The sequence below is a fragment of the Haliotis rufescens genome, unplaced genomic scaffold, assembly GCF_023055435.1.
Source record: "Haliotis rufescens isolate VD_foot unplaced genomic scaffold, xgHalRufe1.0.p SCAF_11, whole genome shotgun sequence".
NCBI lineage: Eukaryota > Metazoa > Mollusca > Gastropoda > Lepetellida > Haliotidae > Haliotis > Haliotis rufescens.
In genome coordinates this window covers 27,444,009-27,466,783 of record NW_025963791.1, presented here as the reverse complement: position 1 = coordinate 27,466,783, position 22,775 = coordinate 27,444,009, and the positions used below count along the sequence as shown (strand labels likewise).

The window sequence follows — 22,775 nt, the reverse complement described above, 5'->3', positions numbered from 1 at the left end:
AGTGGTTCATTGAAACACAGATGGAAGCCAGAGCAGTGCTCATGAACATACACTCAAATCATCTACAGGGCTTTTAGCAATATTCCAGCAATATCACGGCGGGGGACACCAGAAATGGGCTTCACACATTGTACCCAAGTCGGGAATCGAACCCGGGTCTTCGGCGTGCTAAGAAAAAGACTACACTTAGCAAAACTGACCATTCTGCAGTCATGTTACAAACAACAAGTGCAAAATACTACATGAATTTTGTTGTTTTTTAATTTAAATTTCAACACAGAAATTTTACAATTATGAATACATGCATGATTTACAACAATGTCCTGACAATTGACAAAATAATGAAAAAGGTCAAAGTTTGTAAACATAGAAGTTAATAATAATAATAATAATAATAATAATAATAAAAATGGCTATACAAGGCAATAATTACAAGGTGCTTCAACTACAGAATTTGTACACAAAGCCTTAGTGTTCATATGGGTGCGATGTCCAGTGGGTCTGAGGCCTGTATGGCTCAGTCAACAAGACATGGAGTGGACACATGGCCCAGCAAGAATTGTCAATGCAATAGTGGAGTAGAGAACACACTTAGCCAGCAGTCCAGTCTTTCAATGTATGATCAATGAAAATAACTTCATTTTTACTCAAAATATCCATTCATTGCCTTGAATTAAAAGTTTTCAACTCAATTTCATGAAGACCAATGGAAGATGCATGAATACATGATAAATTTACTCAATTTCACCCTTTAGCATTCCTCAATAGCAGCCACAGGATTGCTAAGGGGTCAACACTGTGTAACTTAAATAATCAACAGAAATTGAACGTAAAAGAATTGTACACCCAAGAGGTAAATGACACATTGTACTCGGTGGTGCAAGAATTGGAGATTTATTGTCATGCACATAAACACCAGTCTCAAAGTTTTGACGAACATTCAAAGTTTGTAAAGGGTAATTTCAATGAAAAACTTTGATAAAAGTGCAACATCTAAACTTCAATGTTTAAAAGCACAACCACACAAATCTAATGGTAGCTGTGAGTTTCTGTATCAACATCTGTCTACAGGGAGAAGCACTGTGAAGATAAAAAAAATTGTTAAAAAGTCAACTCCTCCCTGTGTAAAATCTGAGCATGATAACTTGTGAAGGATCGGGTAGGAAGGACACATTGGTCGACAATAAAGGTGGAAAGTTAAATATTATGTTGCACCAATGTTCTCACACTGTGTCAATAATATGTGCTCTTTAGCTTCAGATTTCAACACTACACCAATAGATGATTGCGCTGCATCTTAACAACTAGTACATTTGTAATAAGTAAAGTGTTGAAAATGCAATGTTCCTGTGAAAATACTAAGGGAATATACATGAAAACAAACATCAACTATTGAGTTGTGCTTCATTAATGTACTTAGCAACAACAAACTAGTTTTCAATGCATTAACAGAAAAGGCCTCAAATACTTTCAGCAAACATGTGGAATTTGTACGTAACATTTGGGAGAATGTGAGCAAAAACAAGGGGATATGTGAAAACTTGTCTTGTAATGGTAGGAAAATATTTCTTCTTAAGATGGGAATGGGAAATATATTAATAAAGTTGTACATGTACACCACTGGAAGGTTAATACCAGCCTCATTTACATAACAACAAACAGTGCCAACATTCCTGGTGAAGCAGATTCGCCCTCCACGCAATCACGAGTAGGGATATGATTAGGTATCAAACACAAACAAAACAGTTTTGTTCTTTTCAAACAGATCTATCAGTCTGGTTTTTGTGTGTTGAGGATGCTGGTAACTGTTGTAGAAACAAGGTGTTAAGAATGTCCATCTAAGTGCAATAATAATTCAATACATCATCACATAGCAAAAATCCTCCATATTTATCATCATTGTGTTCAGTAGGAGTCTTGTAAACACATTTATGTCAGTCATCAAGGTGCCCTGGAAACGATGTTCTGATGGCTGATAGACATTGTACTCCTGTAGATCGACGAGTATCAAACCGGTATATCCAATAGATCCTTATGGCAGAAGGCGTTTACGTGGCTCAAGCTGACCTTGATCCAGCTTGAAGGAATGCAGCTGGTATCCTTCCTGCAGATCACTGTAGCACACACACCCATGTATGTAAGTACGTACATCATGTGCATGTGTTCATTATTATGTCTAGTGGCACTGACAATATCCAGGGAGCCAATCCGTTGGTCCTCGTCTACACAGGCCATCTGCCATAGGTCGGGCGGGCTGGCAGCTTCATCACACAGACTGACTCAGGATCAAGTCAAAAGAGTAGGAGGTTCAATCCTCACTTTGTGAAATCATAAGAACACATTTCCTTGTCACAAAAGTTAGTTCCTCTTGCACAATGTGGAGATTGCTGTCATCTCAGGTCTGCTTTCCTTCTCATCAGAAGCAGCAGTCATGACAGCTGGCTGGCTGGCTTCAGCCATTGTTTTCAATAATCCCAGTCACTGCTAGACAGAAAGCTGTCTAACTTAACAGAGGAGGGGTGGCTGGGCATAGGAGGGCAAGGGCGAGGGATGGACAGGTGTCATCGTCGTCAGGTGTTTAAGTCTGGGACTTGACTAGAATTGAGGGTCAAGAAAGTAAACAATATCAACAAAACAAGGACAACTTTCTTGGAGAAAGACATGACTTTTTTTTTTTAAACAGTAACAAAAATAAAACAGTAATATGTGTTCATATGGACAAGAACACATATTTGTCAACTCTCATACAGATAGGATCAATAACTTACAGCCATAGGTTGAGATCAAAAGTAACAGGTCTATCTACAGTTTGAAATGTGTACAGCCATAGATTTGATTTGTTAGGAAGCCAGCTTCCTGCGACGAGTGACTGGATTAACCCCCCTGATAGGAAAGGGCAATAGACCGGTGATTCAGTGGATAATCCAGCATATTATGCCTTTTCTTTGTTGTTTTGCTGGTTTACTGCATCCTTTCTAGGTGGCATCCTCTCATTTAGTTTGTCTAAGCATTTAGCCTCCTCGAAGCCGCTGATCTTGTGAGTTGGAGAGAAACCACTCAAAGCTGAAAGAGAATATAATCAGATTAAAGACAATGTGATTGAAGCTGTTCACATGATGAACTTGCATTGTCAAGTTGCAAAATAATTTTGGAAATGATACGTAAGGACATCAGGAAGAAAGTAGGCATGCCATTTGGAAACAAGCTGCTGCTTACTGTCAGTGTAAAAAGTCAAAATGTTCGAAAGATAATTCTAGCAACCATATACATTATCAGATGAATTGTTTTGATAGGTTAAAGTAAGTAAACATATGTCAAAGCCATCATATAGGTGGAATATTGCTGCGATGTTAAACAACAAACAAACAAAACATATGTCAAAAGAATCTTAGTGAAAAAAATGGATACCATATATCCCTTATAAGACACCAGACCTCAAATACACGCTAGCATCTAATCAACGTTGGGGGGCTGGGGCATACAATGTCCATCTAATAGAGTCCAGGGTGCTGTTGTACAAAGTGTTCTTAGCACAAAGGTGATCGGAACTCCATACCTTAACACAGACTTAAGACAGTCGTAGCGCTAAGGTTGTTTTGAACAATGGCACCCAGGTCTCTAATACTGTGATATGTTGGTGATTAACATGAACCCTTTGTAGGACTTAATTTTAGGATTCGTTAAGGCAGTGAGTTACCACTGTGCCTGCATTGAACAGGAAAGACGCCAGGTCAACAGCCTGCATGAAAGTATTACATGTACGGGTGTATAATAAAGAAAATTTGGTATGTTTAACAACCAAGACAAGTTACAGTACATACCACTTTTGAGAGTATCCTTTCCTCCAGACAACGCACCAAGAGGTAACAATCCATTTGGAGTGAGACCTTTGAGTTGAAGCACGCTTTCGCTCTCTTCTCTGCAAAAAAAAAGAAATAGAAAAAAAAAAGCTATTTTTTGAGACATGGAGTTTTTGTGTGTGTTCAATATCATGTTTTTATGCTTGTTGTGTAACGCTGCACTCAGCAATATTTAAGCTTTATGAAATCAATCATGAAATAATAGAGTCTGGACCAGTCAATCCAGCAATTGATATCATGCGCATCAATCTACATATATGGGACACAGTGACATGCATCAACCAAATCAGGGAGCCGAACCATCCGATCCTGGTGGTCACCTTGAGACAAGCATTAGTTGCTGAAGACTAATACTAGCCCAGATATTCACTGTGCCTCTATATTATTATACTGGGAAGCTGTGCTATATAAAAAAAAGGAATGGTGCAGCACAATATTCTAATGCACATGATTTCACACTTAAATTCTATCAAACTTCTTAATGACACAAGCAGAAATAGAGGAGTATTGTTGTAATCTGACATTTTTTAAATGGCTGCCTTTGTTTAATGTTTAATATTGGATCAAGAATTGTGGCATTGGACGCAATAAATGGGTCTCACATGCAAACTTCCAGCAGGCCTTGTGTTCTTATGACAGATGAAAGACATGTCAAGACAAAAGCTCACATATTTGGTACAGTCGAAGGACATACAATACTTTCAGCAGATATTGTCTAAGGGAAGTACATCTTACCTCAGAACTGTGAAGACTCTGGCCATTTTGCCAATTGCCCTGATTTTGTTGCGGATCACCTCCTTTCTGGCTGCCACTAAACCCGCTATAATAATAAACAGAACACCTTAGCCTGCATTCAGTAAAACACACAAAACACAACAGTGTGCATCAATCACAAGTGAATTGTGAACCTGCATCTATTGAATTAAGAATAGCATAGAGAGAATTAAAATGATATTTAGCATTTAAAAACTTCTATAAAAAGATTTACATAAAAGTTATAGATCACATTTAAACAAGAGTTTAAGAAAAACTGAAAAAAATATATTATCAAATAAAGGCTTAAAGAACATGGTGAATGGTATTCCCAGTGGATAGGAACTGGTGGATTTCGTTTTTCGATTTCGGGATTGTTTTCAAAATCCAATTTTCACTGTGCAATTTACTTATTTGATTTGTACCATTCATCATGTAGAATTGCCAAACACTCACAAAATAAGTGCCAGAAAATGGTGAAAGGTGCGATGCAATTGGATGTCATAATGAACGTACCAAGTTTGAAATCAATCCAACATTAGATGTTTTTGAGTTGGCAATGTCCAGGTAGGGGGGGAAGAAAAAACATGAAAGAAAAAAGAAACAACAAATACAGTAATGATAATCTTCCTGCAGGAGGAGGTTGAAGCTGTGGAGATGATGAGAAGGTCAATTAGTAATGTGTAATCCGTGACTGGTGTATGCATATTACCTTCATTCCTGATCCAGTATATTAAAGACATACGGACATACAGGTTATACTGTATTTAGGCATTCAGACAATTGCTGGCATTGTAAATTATACACTCATCAGCACAACTACAACTTCTGCTTTCATTATTAAAGCGCAATTTACACTTAATAATTATGCATCATAAACAGAAGAACATGAGCTTTTGCTCAGAAATGGTTGTAGCTGAAATACCAGTTAGTCAATACACTTATTTGTTTGACAAATAAACCAGAATCCAAATATACAGGTATGTTTATAATTGTACTGAAGTTCCAAGCGTGTGTATTTTTAATAACATGCAAGTACAAATTGTAAGTGATGTTTATGACAAAATGAGTAAATGAGAAAGTCATTCTAGTAGATTAGCATTAAACCTAGGCAGCAAACTTGAGTCAAATGAAATGACAATAATGAAACACAATTTTAGCTTAGAACATATTAAGGTTAATTGAGAGATACAAAGCAAGATGAAACACAAGAAACCTCTACTTCTATATCAGTAAATGATACATATATGCCTGTAGACATCATCATTAGGCAAAATATCAGGCGAAAAAAGTTATATATGCAATGTTATCAATACTTGTCAACCTGTACATAGAACAATGTGAAGTATTCCCAAGGGTATTAATCGTTGATTCAATCTAAGGATTTTCAAGAAATCAGATAATACTTGGAAACATCCTTAGATGATCGAGTCAACCATCCCTAGAGAGATGGTAGCAAAGTGATGATGTCCACAGCAAGCCGCTGACACAGGATTAATGGGGACTGAGAAAATGAAACAATTACAATCCTCCTACAAATAATCTTGCCTCATTACAGCTGAATAAGCAAGTAAATGGAATAAATCTCAAACAGCATTTGTTTAAAAACATGATTAATTTCCTGAAAAGCACCCGCAAATGAGTAAATGCAAATACAGGCTGGCCACTATAGATTGAAGTACTGCAAGTTGAGGTGTTTAATGCCATGACACACAAAAGCAGGTGGGTGGGTTGTTTGGTTTGCCTACAAGCTGAGCCTACAGCCATGGCCGACAGAACTGGTGAGCACAAGCAGCTGGTGCCAAGCCACCACAGCAAGTCTACATACAACGTTAGGATAAACTTGTGACATCAGTAGTGGAGAGAGGCTGGGACACTGGTGTCAACACACACACACACACACACATACACCCTCAGCATCTCTCCTCCACGTTTTGTCACAAGCCATCTTTTTTAACTTACCACTCCGCTGCACTTTTTAAGCATGCAGGGATAACAAAGGTGCAACACAGGTCACCAATAGCATATCGAGGGGAGAAGAGAGAAAGAGAGAAAAAAACAGTATGAAACACTGAGTATATATTACAAGGCTAATGCCTAATAAGTTTTTTACATTATACTTTAGTTTCATATGTCAACAACACCACATGCTTATTATTTACAAAAAGAGTATTCAGGAGCTAAATTCAAAGTGGATAACAATTTAGGAAATTTGTAATTTTTACAGGAGTAACAAAATTAATGACAATTACAAAAGATTACGCAGAACAGTATTTCTTTGCTCTGAGAACAATAGATGTTTTGTTTGATACAAAATATTACTTCAAAAGCATCAAAATTACACTAATATGCAGAAATGCAGCAAAATTGTTGCAGCTCAAAACTTTAATACATTGATTTACCTGTAGATGGTAAGGGAAAAGAAAAGTCTTAGCGACTCTGAAAAGTAAGCTCAATCAAAGACAGAAGAAGCATGATGCTTTGACATGTATGATGAAGCAGACAGAAATGTGCATCCTACAGGCTTCTATTTCATACATCCAACACCAATATCAGACATTACTGGGTGGGGTGGGGTGTGCGCACATGCCTGTCTGTATTTATCACAGTTTGTGATTTTTAGAAACAAACTGATGAAAATGCCTTTGTAGTATGACAAATCAATGTTCTTCTTGGAAGCTGTCCTTGCATGAAAATGAATGTATGAATTTCTGACCAATGAAAAAGTCATCCTCTTTCTGCCTTGTCCAATATCATTGTCAACAGAGATTAGAAGTAGCTACATAGCTCAGCTATAAAAATATTAATAAAAAAAAAGAAAACAGCTACAGTCACTAGCAAAGGTATGAATGTTTTCAGTGACAATCTATTTCTAACAGAAAAAGCTGACGGCAAGACGGAACAGTAGCTGCTCATGCTAGGTCTAGGATGACAACACTACTAATGTAATAGCCAGGGAAGCGGCTAGCACACACAAAGGGGAACATATGTGAAGTGAACACCTCACCTTCTAGGGAATCATCTCCTTCAGTCATAAGCTCATCATCTGAGCATATGTTGAGGATGTTGACAAGCATTTCTGTCACTGGAAAAACAAACATGCCAGTTTATGTATTTGCAGGGGACGTAGGCTGGAGGTCTTTTGGTGTTGACAGATTGTAGATGATCTGCTTGTCTTCTCACTTGCCAGCAACTCCTGACATGCCTAGCCATTTCTGCTTACTTTATTCCATCTTCATTTTTCAGGGGGCCACTTACTTAATCTGGTATAATTTTCATTCCATGGACAAAAATGTTTCTTGCAATGATAAGATCTATGATGTAAACTATAATTTTGGCTGAAGCAAATCAAAAGAGAAACTGATCTTATCAGGTACAAAAAATCATTGTTTTACACAGGCTAAAAAAAATGACTTCAAGATTACATGGGTTACTCCAATGGTTCTGCGAAAAATAACTGAAGATGATCCAACTATTCATAGGTCTTTATTAAATATGCAACTCCTTTCTCAGAAATGTTTTAATGTCCTTATATACACTGTACATGAGACTGTCCATGAAATGTTATGTAGTACTTGTACCTTTCTCCCCTACGAATGGAAGAGACCATGTGAACACATCCATGAAGTTTGGCAACCAGTACGGGTGCGGAGAGCAGTTGAACTGTCTGATGTTCATCACATTGTTTTCATACTTCAGTATGGCAGCTGAAACATTATTGACAGTTCATTGCAAAGTATACATACATTGTATAACTGTACAACAAAAGGAATGTTTCTATCATATGTATCATATCAGGGATGGAAATTAACACTAGCCCAGACAAGTTTTGTTAAAACTATATATACTATGGGCTAGTAGAACCCCAAACATTATTTTGGTATTGCCATGTTATCAGCATTCAGGCTAGTAAAGGTTCTTGGGTAATTTCCATGCCTGCATATGATATGCATAGATGATACATATAACACACTACTAAACTTCCATTACTGATTACTAACACAAAGTTAGTTTTCTGGGATACCAAGCATACTGTCATCTAAAAGGTACTAAATTCTTTCTTTAGATAGAAGAATGTTCTTTAAATTAAAAAGTAGATACATTCATGAAAATGTGACCAGAAAAATCACTGTACTAGCATGAAATACATTAATATTCCACACAGCTTCGCAAGATTGCATTCATAAGAAAAAAACAGATTGAATCTTAGTACTTAGCACATCGTATCTAGATTCTTTGCCTGTTGAAACGGGTTCAACAGCTTTCTAAATACATGTTCGATCTTTGATACCACACACTGGGAATTACATAACAAAATACAGTAAAATCCTATGAGTCAACAACCTGCTCGCACAAGTGCCAACAGTAGCGGCCTGCTTAGGATCTTATTATTTATTGCAATTTCCACAGGTCCAACATGATAAGGATAAAATTAACACATTCACCTGAGGAAGGAAAGCTCAAGAGGTACAGGTCATACTAATTCTGTGTAGAGTTAGGGTGACGCGGTGACACAAAGCTATGGTGGGCTACTGAATAATAGAATGGCCATATAATGCACTGGATAACAGAGGATGTAAACACCACTGCAGTAACTTACCTTTATTGTTGTAAACATCCAAATAGTTTGGTGCTGAGAATATTGTTATTAATGATGGAAAACCTGTTGTCTGACTTTTCCTATACATTCTGTACCTGGAACAGAAAAAGAATCACCTTGTCACAAAAATGCAATATCAACTTCTGGTTCAGCTACTGTTTACAATTAAAAACTGAATGTTTGTAGTGTATTTCACACAGAAGCACAAAAAAGCAAGATGGATAACTGATTTTATCTGTATTTCATAATTCGGTAGCTATAAAAACAAACATCAATGATATTTAATAACTTGAATAACTAAGACTGTCCACACTCAGAAAAGTGACCATACAGACTTGAAAAATCAAATTATTGCTTACCCAGCGTCCTGTGCCTCATGTGCTCTGATTATTGACAACAAGTTGTTTTGTTGCAAAAAATCACAACATGCTGCATAGCTAAAACAAAAAGTCATATTTGTATTTGTAACTTTAATATTGAACATATCAAAGAATCTTTTAGTAACATTTTCAAATAATTTTCACTACATAATAAAAAAGACCCCTGCTTCTTGCATGTCTGGCATATCAACAATTATGTGAGATGAATAGGGTTTAACACCATGTTCAAGATTATTGCAATGATATAGTGATGTGCACACACGTGTGTTTGTGTCTGCTTGTTGTAGTCTGGCATTTGAGTCTGGACTAATGCCATTTTGGCAGTGCTAGCACAGGGAGATACCATGCCGGATTTCAACATGATTACCCCTCTCAGACATTGCATAGACTCCAAGCCAACCAGTACTTGTCTTATTCCCTTAATGCTGAGCACTAGTCTGGGTTACAAGTACCATCTCTTAACATCTTTTAGAGTGACATGGCCAGGGATCAAACCACTGATATTTCTCTCTCCTGGCAAACACTATTCACTACATCTAGGAGGCAGTAGTATATCAATGAAATGATTTCAGTGAATGAAGATTATGGTAAATATATTTACCTGTAAAAATATGAGCAACCCCTAACTGTATTATGTGTGAAATGTTCTGTTGTTTTTTCATTTCCAAAATCTTCCAATGGATCTGACCACAATATATCACACATGGGACCGAATGCTGGAGGCTCCTTGAATCTGTCCAACTAGAAAACAAACAATTCAGTTTTAAACAAAAGAATAGCTATAAACTACAAAACCAAAGGTCCCAAATAAATATTTAAAAAAAGACTGGATAGGTTGATATATTAGGTGCACAGTTTGAAAATATACATAAAAATATTTCAATGGCAATTCTCAAGAATCAATTGCTTTATATGGAAGAAGTGTTAATGCTGAAACCAAACACTAGTTGCAAATAGACATTAATCTTGATAGTAAATGCATGAACAATATTCCACTTGCCTTTCGGATATCTTCCAAATTGTGAATTTCTGGTGAAAGCCCCCCATGGACACAGAGAAACTGCTGATTCATTAAAGCTGCTAGTGGCAGACAGTCAAAGGACTCCATGCAGGCATCATATACCCTTTCTGTGTACTTTATTTTACCTAGAATATAAGTTACCATGAAGTATGTTTAACATGCCATTACAAATGAATGTTTGGATAGTTTGAGATTTTGATCGTTACCGGAAAAATGTTATCACAATTGCACAGAGCAGATATTTCATGGAACATAGATCCGTTTAGATCAGTTTGCATGTAACCATGGTTAATATAATATTAACTTAATTTTTTTTGCCATTCACAAATTAAAATTTAACAATAAAATAAGGATATTGATCTACTTACATTCTTGTTTAAATGTGAAATACTCTGTTAGATGCCTACATTCGTGGTTTCCTCGTAAGAGGAAAAATGTGTTTGGATACAATATTTTCAAAGCCCACAGGTATAATACACACTGAAACAGAAAAAAATATCAAATTAATAACATACCAGCCAACAAAACATTTGGTAATCTTTACACTTCACAAAGAGCTTCTGCAAACACCAAAGTAGCTCTTTATGACTACACACGTCGCAGAACAGATCACATTGAATAGACAACTGGTCCACACCAACTAATCTACAGCTCATTTCAGACTAGCGGTTTATGAAACATAACTAGATTTTGGGAGAAAACAAATAACCCGTTAAGATTTTCACTTGTCTTGCTTGGTCTAGTGGCTAGGGCTGTAAAGACAGACAAAATGATACATCAAAACATGTGGAAATGAAAAGTAGCCCAACAGGACTCCAGACCTGTTTCATATTTAAGTTAGAGTTGTGATTTTACAATTGATGTTCATACCATGTCACCCTCATATACTTATTTTGTAACAGTACTTGACCTACCAGTAGGCTCTTGATTAGGTATGTTTGGGGCACTTTACGTGATGCACCAAATGTTCGGTTGATCATTACACCTCTACTAGTGGTCAATACCAACACAGAATACCACTTTTCAGTTCACATGTCACTATATTGCTGGGTTCATGCATATGCTTGTTTGTGAGAGATGCAGAAAAACTAAGTTTGTGATGAGGAAACAGATAATGACACTAAACATACAGATCTAATCACTCAATTATCAACATAACCCAACACCATATGGTCATATCCAAACATTTATCATTTATAATATGTGCAGTATGCAAAAATGGTAACAACTGTATAATTTATTAGTAATTAATTTCCTTGGTTACTGACTCGAAACACATTTTAATCACATTTAATAAACTGTTTGTGTTGCTGCAGTTTGTATTTTTCTAATGAAACGTGCTGAAATTAGATAATACAAAGCACATGATGAAATGAGAAAATGTCAACACATCAAATTACACAGCTAGTTAACAGTTATAAATAAAACAACTGTACCCTGACATTTGTTCAGATGAAATACTGAATACAGTTCTCGTTCTGCTTTGGCACTAACCATCACTGCCTCAGTTGATGTCCAAATTACAGCCATTACAATGCAAACATACTAAAAATTCATATGAAACCATATCAATACTAATTCAACATCTGTGCAAACTTTGTCCTGGGGACCTATTAAACAGATGATGAATTTTGTTCCGGAAATGAGTGAGTATTGTTTTATGCCGCTTTTAGCAATATTCCAGCAATATCACGGCGGGGTACACCAGAAATGGGCTTCACACATAGTACCCATGTCAGGAATCGAACCCGGGTCTTTGGCGGGACGGGCGAACGCTTTAACCACAAGGCTCCCCGACCGCCCTGTTCCGGAAATGAACAGATCAACACATATGGACAAATAATGTCCACCCCTCCCCAAACCCCCAAATTAATATGGGCAATAAATATACAAAATGAAAATGAGTTCTTTTCGTGAGAGTACTACTTTTTGCATTGCCATATTTCTGGGGGTATAATTGTAAGATTTCAGCATTCAATCACTCAGGGAGAGATAATATGCAATGTTAGAAATTGGCACTAGTCCTGTAAAAACTGCAAAACGGCCCAATAGTTCAGGTATCATAAGGACTAGTAGTTTTGTCTCTATGTTATCATCATAAGGACTAGTAGAGTAAAAATGTTAGTTTCTACAGCTGATCTGCAATTCCCTGTAGCTTGTTGGTATTTTCTTTAAATAGATAATGAAAATATCTGAACAATAGATTCCTTAAAGATTATGGTATGAGATAACATGGACAGGATACATCAATAACCGACATTCAATTGTGACCCACAAAATCCAACAATAAAGCCAAGGACAAGACATCAGTACAGCCAAGGAAAACATGGAGAAAAGCAGCTTAAATAGTGGCAGGACTGAATCATATCTATGGAAGCACTGCCAGAGAGCTAAGTATAGATTACAACTCCCACACTTCTGGCAGCACCTACTAATCAATGCTAATATTGACCTTGACAAGGGAAAATATCCTCTGCTGCACACAGAGCCTTGCTAGTGGCCATCTCATTAAATGCTGTTTTGTGTGCATCTTTTGCTTTTCTTGAAACATGATTAGTACCAATTCCAATAAACTGTCTTCTCTGCCAAGCCTTCAGACATTATCACTTTCCTTGCATTCAGGCCAACGCATAGTTAGCTCATGAAATGAGTGGGTTGCTGCATTCTGTGGATATCACCATGGGAAACCAGGACTACATAAACTGGTAGTTAACGGACTGCAGTGTGCTCAATCATTCACCAGAACACAGGAGTAAATACAAGGGCACCGACTCTACATGCATAAAGTCTATTTAATGAGTTTTTCATATACTTTTGGTATGTTTTTCAGAAGCTGATAATTTCAAACTGACAAGTGCGTAGTAGGTGAAGTTGGGAATCCGTATTTATATAGTCAGACATAGTCAGACTGACCCTACTGGCAATGTTCTGTTCATCCTGTTCTACTCTATGCCTGGAATGTAAAGTGTTTGCACAACATATGTACCAACAAAATGTTGCCAGTTACTGCCTGTCTTAACTTAATTGACGATATATTCAACTTTTGAGAATTATTGCTCACAATCTTTTGAAAATAAATCTTAATGCTATATACAAGGGTCTTTTGACAACAGTTGATCACTGTTGATAATAATCATCACATTCATGTTAGTGCAACACCTAAACTTCATTGTTTTAAGCCAAAAGCATCCCAGTACTGTTCATTTTTTTATTCTTAATGTTTTTAATCTACTACAGGATATACACAGCATACAAAGAATTCTTTTTCACATAAATACAAACAAAAATGCAAAATAAGAAAATTCTAAAATAAACTGATAAATGAGACCTGCGCGAGGAGATTTTATGTTTCTAACACAGTAGCTACCTAATTGTTCAGTTGTTCTGCAAAGGCTTCAGACTAGGGATGTCAAAAATTCAGAATTTTAGTGTTGATATATCGTCTCAAAATTATCATACTGATCTATAATAAAATTCTAAAATGTATATCTATGCACACTCAAAAGAATGTTCCATGATTCCCTGCACAAAATTTTCAGATTGATGTATGCTTAATTTTTTTTCATGAAATCTATATCTAAGAGTAAGACGTTATTAGTTTGTAACAAAATCATGTCTGATGTCTGATGTCTCTGATATGTTCACAACATGACAGCTTAATGTGGGAGGAAAGCCCAAAGTGATGCAGGTCTCAGATGTTACAACTGGTGAAACCTACGAGCATGGGTATGGCGCTGACAAAAGCTAGGAAATAAGGGAAACTGGGATCTAAACCCACACTCATAGGTTTCTGGCGCAAAGGATGCAACTCTGTACAGCAAACAGCAGTGCCTTAGATGAATGGGCCACCCATGCCCCCTTAAAGTTAAAGTAAATTGTTCCATATTGGCAAAGTGAACCATAGCAACATGCCATATCAAGGCATATATTTCTGCCTTGATTTAAAAAATTTAGGGATTTGTTTTGATCTTTCATTCCGTCTTTAACCCCAAACCACTCCCATGAAACTTGGGTGTAACGGTCAATCTGTAACACTTTTATGTGTGTGTTTCAGTCAGTCAGCATGAAGTAAAATAATAATGCTCAGAAATGAATTACTGAAAATGGATCCCTATGGATCATATTTCAATCTTTTTCGATCATTTTCTGTTCTATTGTCAGACAAAGTTGGCACTGTATACTTTAGCTATATGTATGGTCCCACATAATTGAACTGCTATATAGCATATACATAGAAAAGGGGAGCACATCTGAACATTGAGTAAATGAGTCTCAAAGACAGTCAAACTGAAGATTTTCAATGAAGAACCGATGAGAAAAGGATAAGATATGACAACAAATGACGGTTAGTCACAACTTCAAATATTCCTCTGTCTCTTTCCACCATGAAACATCAAGATCATAACACGTATATTATCAACAGGTTTGTCACTCCTTTCAAAGTGAGTGAGTTTGGTTTAAGATAGCATTTTACAGTAATTCAGTTATACCACAGCACATCATCTTCATGTGGGAGGAAAACCAAACCCAAGTTTTGCAGATGTTTACGACATTATGGTACATGATAACTAGGTTAGAGGTACAGCCACTTCTCAAAAGTACCATCCAAACCGTAGCCAGTTTGGTCACTCATCCCACATTTTAGCTGCATCCTAAAACAAGCACTTAGCAGTGGAGGTCTTTCTGGTTTCAGGTCTCTACTAAGGATATGAAGACATATACAAAAAGCTGGAAAAGGTACCGGTATAATCACTCTCATGTATAACCCAAAATGAAACTAATATATTTTTTTTTTATGAAATGAATTGTAAGACATAATATTTATAAGAAATATAAAAATAAATGACCAGTGATGGAATCTGTTGAGATTAAATAAAAAACACATCTAAAATAATGTTGTACTCCACTGATAGACTTCTACCATAGTCAATTAGCAACTTTTTAAAGTTAAAGGATTATGTTTGACTTATTTATGAAACATTTTGGCCCTGAAGATTTTCTTGGCAATTCAACTGTAATCATTTCCCAACCAACCATTTAGAATTCTTATTATTAATTGCCAGACTGACATTGTCCATTCAAACATCAACTATTGTCAGAACATCACTATATGCCTTTCCATTTCTAGCAAAAAGAACCTCGAGAGCCCATGTTCCCATATAGACGACTTGCGTTAATTCAATTTACTACAAAAATATGGCCAATTTTATGTTAGTCCATCGCTGTTTTGTCCTTAAATCTAGTTATGTCACTACTGCACAAGTCTTAAATGAGCTGTGAACTAGTATGCAACCCGTGTTCTTATGGATTCCTGGTTGAATCTTTAATCGAGAACCAAGAATTCTATCCATATAGACTGATGATTTGGGAATAAAAAATTCAACTGTTAAAAACATGTGAAGTTATATCAAACACAATTCATAAATATATTGCCATATGGCAATTCATTTTAAAGCTATCTTTGGTGTGCACAGATCTTCTGATGATGTCCAACTGTGTATTGTCAATTCATGAACTTATAATAAAGATTTACATCAATTCTTATTCAAATATTGTACTGATATAACAGTCTGACTTTAGCCACTAGGTCGAAGCCTGAGCCTAGTGAAAAGTCTTTTGGTCTAGTATGATCACCTTTTTTCTAGTCTACATGGTAAGGCTAAATTTTACTGACAAAGCCAAAATACATATTCAGACAAGATGACTCAAATAGCACAGACAGTATAATGTATAGCAGTATAGGCTCAAGCACTGACATGTACTGATGTTGAGAAAACTGTTGTAACAACTAACAACAAAACTTGACCTAAAAAGACATTTTAGAAGCAATACTAACCTCTATGCTAAAATATCCTCTGTCTACATAGTCTCCTAGGAAGAGGTAGCGTGTTGTTGCTGGTGGGCCACCCACTTCAAATAATTTCATAAGGTCATAAAATTGACCATGTATGTCCCCGCACACTGAAAAAAGAAAATGAAAGAAACATTACTTGACAATTACAATGTACAATACATAACAAGATTTTACTTGACACATAATATTGCATCCCATCTGCTTAAAGTATGCATGTAACCCGATTCAAGCCTTATGCAAAAGAGTATGGGTGTTTGAATGACTGAAACTCATTAAAACCAATCAATGTTCAACTGTTTTCACTTAACCACTAGGTTATGATACCCACAAAGAATACCCAACTATAACAAGCATGAAATACGCATAACCCCCCGCCAATATGACATGTCTGGTTGTGTGCAAGGCATCCGCCCCTGTGAACTATGTTCACTGGACCTTTTTGTAAATGGCATAATTGGAAGCACTTAAAAAGTGATTACTGGTGTTTCTTGCCATCTGCAGTTATGAAAGAACATGAAACTGTGTCTGTAATGAGTTGTGTTATTACTTAAACAATAATCAGAAACTAACATTTTTGGTCCACTAGTCCTTATAAAGATAATATACAGCAAAACCCTTAAAAATGGCAAATTTCTATTAGTCCTTATGATACCTCAACTATTGGGCAGTTTGGCAAGGACTATAGGACTAGTGCCAATTTCTAACCCTGACCAATCATCTTATGATTTGAGTAGTCTGGATGCCACAGCACTTGTATGATCAGTAAACAACAAGTCTAGTGTAGCTCCAAGACAGTGAATTGGAGAGGGAATGAGTTGTCATTTTCTGCACATTAAAGATATCTTCATGTTTCAATTTTTCACTCAGATCATAGTTGAAATCCCGAGTAACTAGGACATGTTCACATTCATGCTGCTCGGAGAGATCCTGACGTTTCTGCATGAAATCAGTAAGCGAATGTGACAAACATGTCCAAGACACTTTTGGAGGTACATATACACAAGCAATGAAGAACTTGCCAACAAGAAAGGAAATATATTCAATACTGCAAGATGACATTACATCACATAGCTGGACAATGTTCTTGAAACTTGTCGAAACATACATGACAATACCATGTGTAATGTCTCCTGTATAGACTTGATATCCTTGGAGGACTCTTTCACTGTAATCACTGATGTGTTTCTTTGAAACACAAAACATGAACCACACCAGAAAACTTATGATTCTTCACATCTTCAAAATGAGCATTGAGTGATCGAACATTCCCGTGAGCCTCCTTAAGTCCATCACCATGACTGCTCTCTACATGGTGCATCCAGGTGAACAGTCTTTCATTCATTCTAGTCATCTCATCCAATGCTTTTTGTTTACAATTTCGTGTTCATAAGGGCTTTCCTTGATTTGACCCTACTGAGCATTGTACACACTTAACAAGGCTAGGCTTTAAATTTACTTCCTTGTGTAATTGTCATGTTCCCAATGATCTGCTTGTAGGAGCTACTTTGAGACTTGTTGACTGAGACCCCATTCTGGATACTGTTTTCTTTCAACCATGACAGATTTAGCATTGTCAGACACAGAGAATGAGGCTGTTACAGCAGCAATTGGTACTGCGTGTTTCAAATTGACAGGACTTCACTTTCTTGCTTCAAGACAAACCTTTGAAACATCAAACAGGACAAAGATTGTTCCCTTCAGTGGTCTGGTGATGTCGATTTCTATGTGAACGATAGTTCCTGTAGCACCATTAACCAGTATGTCTGATATGTCAGTATTTTTGGTTTGCTGATACCATGTATACCTGGCACCTACAGTAAGATGATTTTCAGTAATTCACCTGTTCTTTAGGGTTCATGCGTATCACAAGTACAGAGGCTCGTCTTGTGGTCAGGTCCTTCTGAGAATCAACAGCTGTAACCTGAATGATGGCATTGTCTACTTATTAAAGTTAAATGTTGTTGTAATCATCAACTTGTGTATTGGTGAAGAAAAGGGAAAGTCACGAGGAAGTAAACTTGGGGAACCTTCAGCAATTTGATGTCTCTTGAAGTGATCTCCAACTCAGTCTCTGCAATAGGCGTATTATCTGTTTGAGTTCATAGAGGAGAAAAGATCCTGCCATTAAGAGCTCTTTAGTTCCCATAACCTGTTGCAAAAACTGGTCAATCTCATAAGTAATGCAGGATAGGCAAACCTGTGTTGTCCATTGGAAAATGTAATCATGAACTTCTCTCTGTTCTGCATTTAAGTCCCTACGTGGCTGTGTTGCAGTTATAACACCTTTCTCTTCCTCAATGCCAGTTTCTATGTCAGGATTCAGTACACCTCTTGCAATGGGTTCATTGTCATCCCCCCTCTGCCATGTTTAACTTCTGGTGCTAAATGATCCCAGATTTCATGACCTACCTTGTCTTGATCAAAATTTTCAACTACATCTTCAACTTTTTCAATATATGGCTCAAATAATTTCATTTCCAATTCCACTTGGGTAAAGGTTTCCTCATAACTACCTTCTGAGGAAAGTTTATGTGCTAGGTTTGGTGAAGGCATTTTGTATGTTTTTCAAGATCTGCTCCAGAAACGAGCACTACTGTCTTTTTCAGTCTCAAAGTCAATGCCATGGAAAAATATTTTTTTTAAATATCCCAATGTTTCAAAAGGCACCAGTTCACCACTGAACATGTCTATGTGCCAAGTTTGGTTAAGATATCTCTCATGGATTTTGAGTTCTGCTCTGGAAGAACTAATGGAAGGACAGCACCCATTCCCAAAACCCCCTTCCACTTTGCTCTTCACGATATGGCTGAAATATTGACGTAAAGCATTAACTCACCCTTCCACTTCGTGACAGGGGATAAATAAGCATAAAGAATCATACATACTGTATTTAAATTGCTGTCTACAATTGCATTAAAAACATTGGTCATGGAAATGTAGAATTATCTTTCTCCTCTCCTCCCCTTAACTCCCCCAAACCCCCAAGATTTTATTTCAGAGATCATTTATAAGTAAGTCCAATACCAAACATGGATTTTATCACTATTCTTTCAGTTGATCGAGTATATGCAATTCAAAGACATTCTGACACTTGATTCTTGAGATGATTATTGGAAAGAATATCCAATTCACTTGGATCATCATGGCATATCCAGAGAACTTTTGATTCTTGAACAAATTTGTTATCAGTATTTTAGGGATTCTCCAGATGAACAAGTCCAGCAGTATTCAAAACACAGACATACATTATTTTGCTGATGAGAGGAGCTATTTTATTGCATACACTTGTCATATCCATCAGTGTTTCCTCCCATTCATGTGACAGCATTGGTTGAGCTAGAGGCTGGCACCAGCTTTCCAAATGAAGGTAGGCAGCTCCACCAGACAAGATCAATAACTAGGTCAGATGCCTTTCCCTCGTCACTGAGGCTGTCACAACAGAACTAGCCACTTTGGGTGAAATCTTTGCCTAACCATGAAACATTCTCCAGCTTACACAACATTCCACTGAAAATGTAGTTTAACTTCTCTATCGGCAGTAGTTGTTAATAACTCTTCCTTTGTACCAACAGAAACCATCCGCTAAACTTTGAACAAGATTAATGCGTTCATAAAAAAAAGCTTCCATCGTCTTGACAAAAAGGTGTCTTCTACAGACAAGGCAGTACTTCCTGTATCAGCAGGTCTGTCATGAATTTCAGTTCAAAACACCAACATTATGGAAGTCAACAAGGATGTTCCACACCAATTTGAAGGCCTCAACAATGCATATTTGGGTTTGATGATAACTAAAATGCACTGATTTGCAAAGGTTAAGGTATCCTTCCACAAAGGAAGACAACAGAATATTTGACAGGTCTTGTTAAAAGTTAACACATAAATAGCAGTACTAATATTAAGAGGATAGAACTTAAAACTACATGTAGTTCCAAAACCAGCAAACAAGACAAAAAAGTGCAAACATAAAAAATATCCCCAATTTATGTTATTATACTCTTTGTGTCCTTTGTATTACACTGATAACTTATAAAGAGGAGGCTTTACTGGTTTGTTTCCTCTTCATTGCAATTAATGTAATGGTAACTACAATAGGAAATGGGAACTATAAAACAAACAAAAAACACAAATAATGGACTTTTTCCTATTTGGAATCCTAAATACATCCATGACAGGGTCCAGGGGACTGTTAGTAATACATTTGGGGGATCCAACATGGGGTGGGTTACAGACTGGCGACTTGGCATGCTTCATTTCCAGGAATGTTAATGATGTCATATTGCAGATGCTCAGAAGCTTATAGATGGGGATGTCAGATTGAAGAAAATCAAACTTTCAGTATATCTCTTGCAAAAATAGAAACATCAGTTGTCTACAGGGTGTCTTTTTTACATATTATGTACTGCTGCTGAAGATCATGCAGTAAGGGTGTATAAATACATATAATAACTCATCCCCGACCTACAATTAAGTTCCCTGCAAAGATACCTCAAGACAAACTACTCAGAAATTCCTGAGATAAAACAAGTCTTAGGTATTTCATAAGCAAACGTGACCAGCAATAAATGATACCACTTCTTGTTAGAACCTTATGATGAACTTTACCTTTGACAGACATGCCACATACATAAGTTATGAGGTAGGTCATGCCAAGATACATGCTGAGCATTGTAATCATTCTCACAAGAGAGCCTCTGACAACTGCAGTGGAACACAAGATGTGTGTTCATTCTAAAGCCTACCATGTCTATTTCAATTATTATGCAACTTTCCATCTACAAGCAGCAGATGGGCACATGGTTTTAAATGCAACTGTAATCTCATTTCGAAAACATACCACACACTTGTAATAAAGCCATTCAATTTGCTGGAAAGGAGCAGTATGTACAAGACATCCCATTGCTGATTGCAGGTATCTCATGTGCAACAGGCTTTCTGATTGGCGCATAGAAAAATTGACAAAGCTCATGTCTGATAATCAACAGCTTAGTTAATAGTAGTGGCAAGAGTTTAACAACACTTTTGAGTAAACAAGTTAAGCAAAATATTGTTGAGTGCCAGTCAAGTCAATGATTTCCATTCATAATTCTGAAAACCAGCAGTCCTGTTTGTTGTGCAACACCGCACTATATTCCAGTTATACCATGGCCTCTTGTACACAATCTAATCTTGACCATACAATCCACTGATTAATATCGCAAGCAATGATGATCCACACCATCAGGGTATAATGATACCAAGTCGCCAAGCCTGACCACCCCGATCATTTAACATGATTTAATCGCCTCTCACTTTTTACAACCAGCACAGTATGCTGGGGACCTATTCTTACCCGAAAGACCCATGGGGGATCAGTACATCTATACAAACAGAAGCAGCCAATGACAGCTATGCTGACACTATGAATCTGACTTTATCTCGGACTGGCGGTTTCAAGAATGTCCTTGTCTTTTGCAACCTCTCTGTCACATTTTTAGCAACTGGAATGAATGCACAAAAAATCTGTCTCTGACTAGTAAACTCCAGGAACGACTAGTGACATTTCTTTTGCCATTAAGTATATGTCAACTCGTGAGGATCATTTTGCGGACTAGAGGAATTACAAAATATTCCTAACCTTGCAATAATTAGACATTGACAGTGACCTTTATAATCTTGATCAAAAACATTTCAATTTCAAGCCTTGGTCCCATTCTAGATGAGGCACATACATATGCTGTGTTTGAAAGGCATTAATATTTCCTTAGCAAGTGTAACCGCAAACCTTTAACAGAACACTTCTTAATCATGTAGAATCCTTGAAATTTGACAAGACATATGTGCAAAAACAATTATTTGATGGAAGAAGACCAAGAAAGAATACCCTCTAGAGTCAATCCGTAGACCCCCCATGGCCCTATTAAGTTGGCTTAATATTAATGTATTTTTACAGTTATCAAGCCATGTGCCATGTTATATGCGCACAAGAAATGATATTCTCAAAATCAGAAAACTTGTTGAAATAAAATCCACCTTATTTGAATTGCCAACAAACAAATTCTTACTTAACAGATGATAGACTTTTTAAAACTTCCTTTACCTGTGACGGGTGCTTCTATGTCTATCATGGTCTTTTCTTGCCTGAGCAAGGCAGCACCTTCGTTGATAATCCGTAAAGCTACATCTTCAGTCACTCTTCCTTCCAGGATGAAATGTTGTTTCAGGACATCTGGTTTTGGTTTGCCTTTTGCATCAAACACTTCACTCATTGTAAGCCTATGACTGGGCGGAAAGGGCACACCTGAAAAAACACATTATCAATACAATCTAG

At 36.8% G+C, this 22,775-nt stretch overlaps 1 protein-coding gene across 10 annotated transcripts in view; it reads right to left on the bottom strand.

Moving 5' to 3' along the window:
- Nucleotides 1-243: 243 nt before the first annotated feature.
- LOC124149331 (serine/threonine-protein phosphatase 2B catalytic subunit alpha isoform-like) overlaps nucleotides 244-22,775 on the bottom strand; it is a 57,195-nt gene continuing 34,663 nt past the window's right edge. For 3 of the 10 annotated variants that reach the window (XM_046520837.2, XM_046520838.2, XM_046520845.2), the window contains exons 2-14: nucleotides 22,545-22,745; nucleotides 16,451-16,575; nucleotides 10,983-11,094; nucleotides 10,594-10,739; nucleotides 10,195-10,334; nucleotides 9,573-9,650; nucleotides 9,214-9,308; nucleotides 8,195-8,320; nucleotides 7,621-7,698; nucleotides 6,576-6,587; nucleotides 4,596-4,680; nucleotides 3,822-3,919; nucleotides 244-3,063 (exon numbers count right to left, since the gene is read on the bottom strand). In XM_046520837.2, coding sequence (XP_046376793.1) covers nucleotides 2,933-3,063; nucleotides 3,822-3,919; nucleotides 4,596-4,680; nucleotides 6,576-6,587; nucleotides 7,621-7,698; nucleotides 8,195-8,320; nucleotides 9,214-9,308; nucleotides 9,573-9,650; nucleotides 10,195-10,334; nucleotides 10,594-10,739; nucleotides 10,983-11,094; nucleotides 16,451-16,575; nucleotides 22,545-22,745 — 1,427 coding nt within the window. In that variant the 3' untranslated portion in view covers nucleotides 244-2,932. The remainder of the gene's footprint in view (nucleotides 3,064-3,821; nucleotides 3,920-4,595; nucleotides 4,681-6,575; nucleotides 6,588-7,620; nucleotides 7,699-8,194; nucleotides 8,321-9,213; nucleotides 9,309-9,572; nucleotides 9,651-10,194; nucleotides 10,335-10,593; nucleotides 10,740-10,982; nucleotides 11,095-16,450; nucleotides 16,576-22,544; nucleotides 22,746-22,775) is intronic. The other 7 variants (XM_046520840.2, XM_046520841.2, XM_046520842.2 and 4 more) reach the window with 5 other exon arrangements.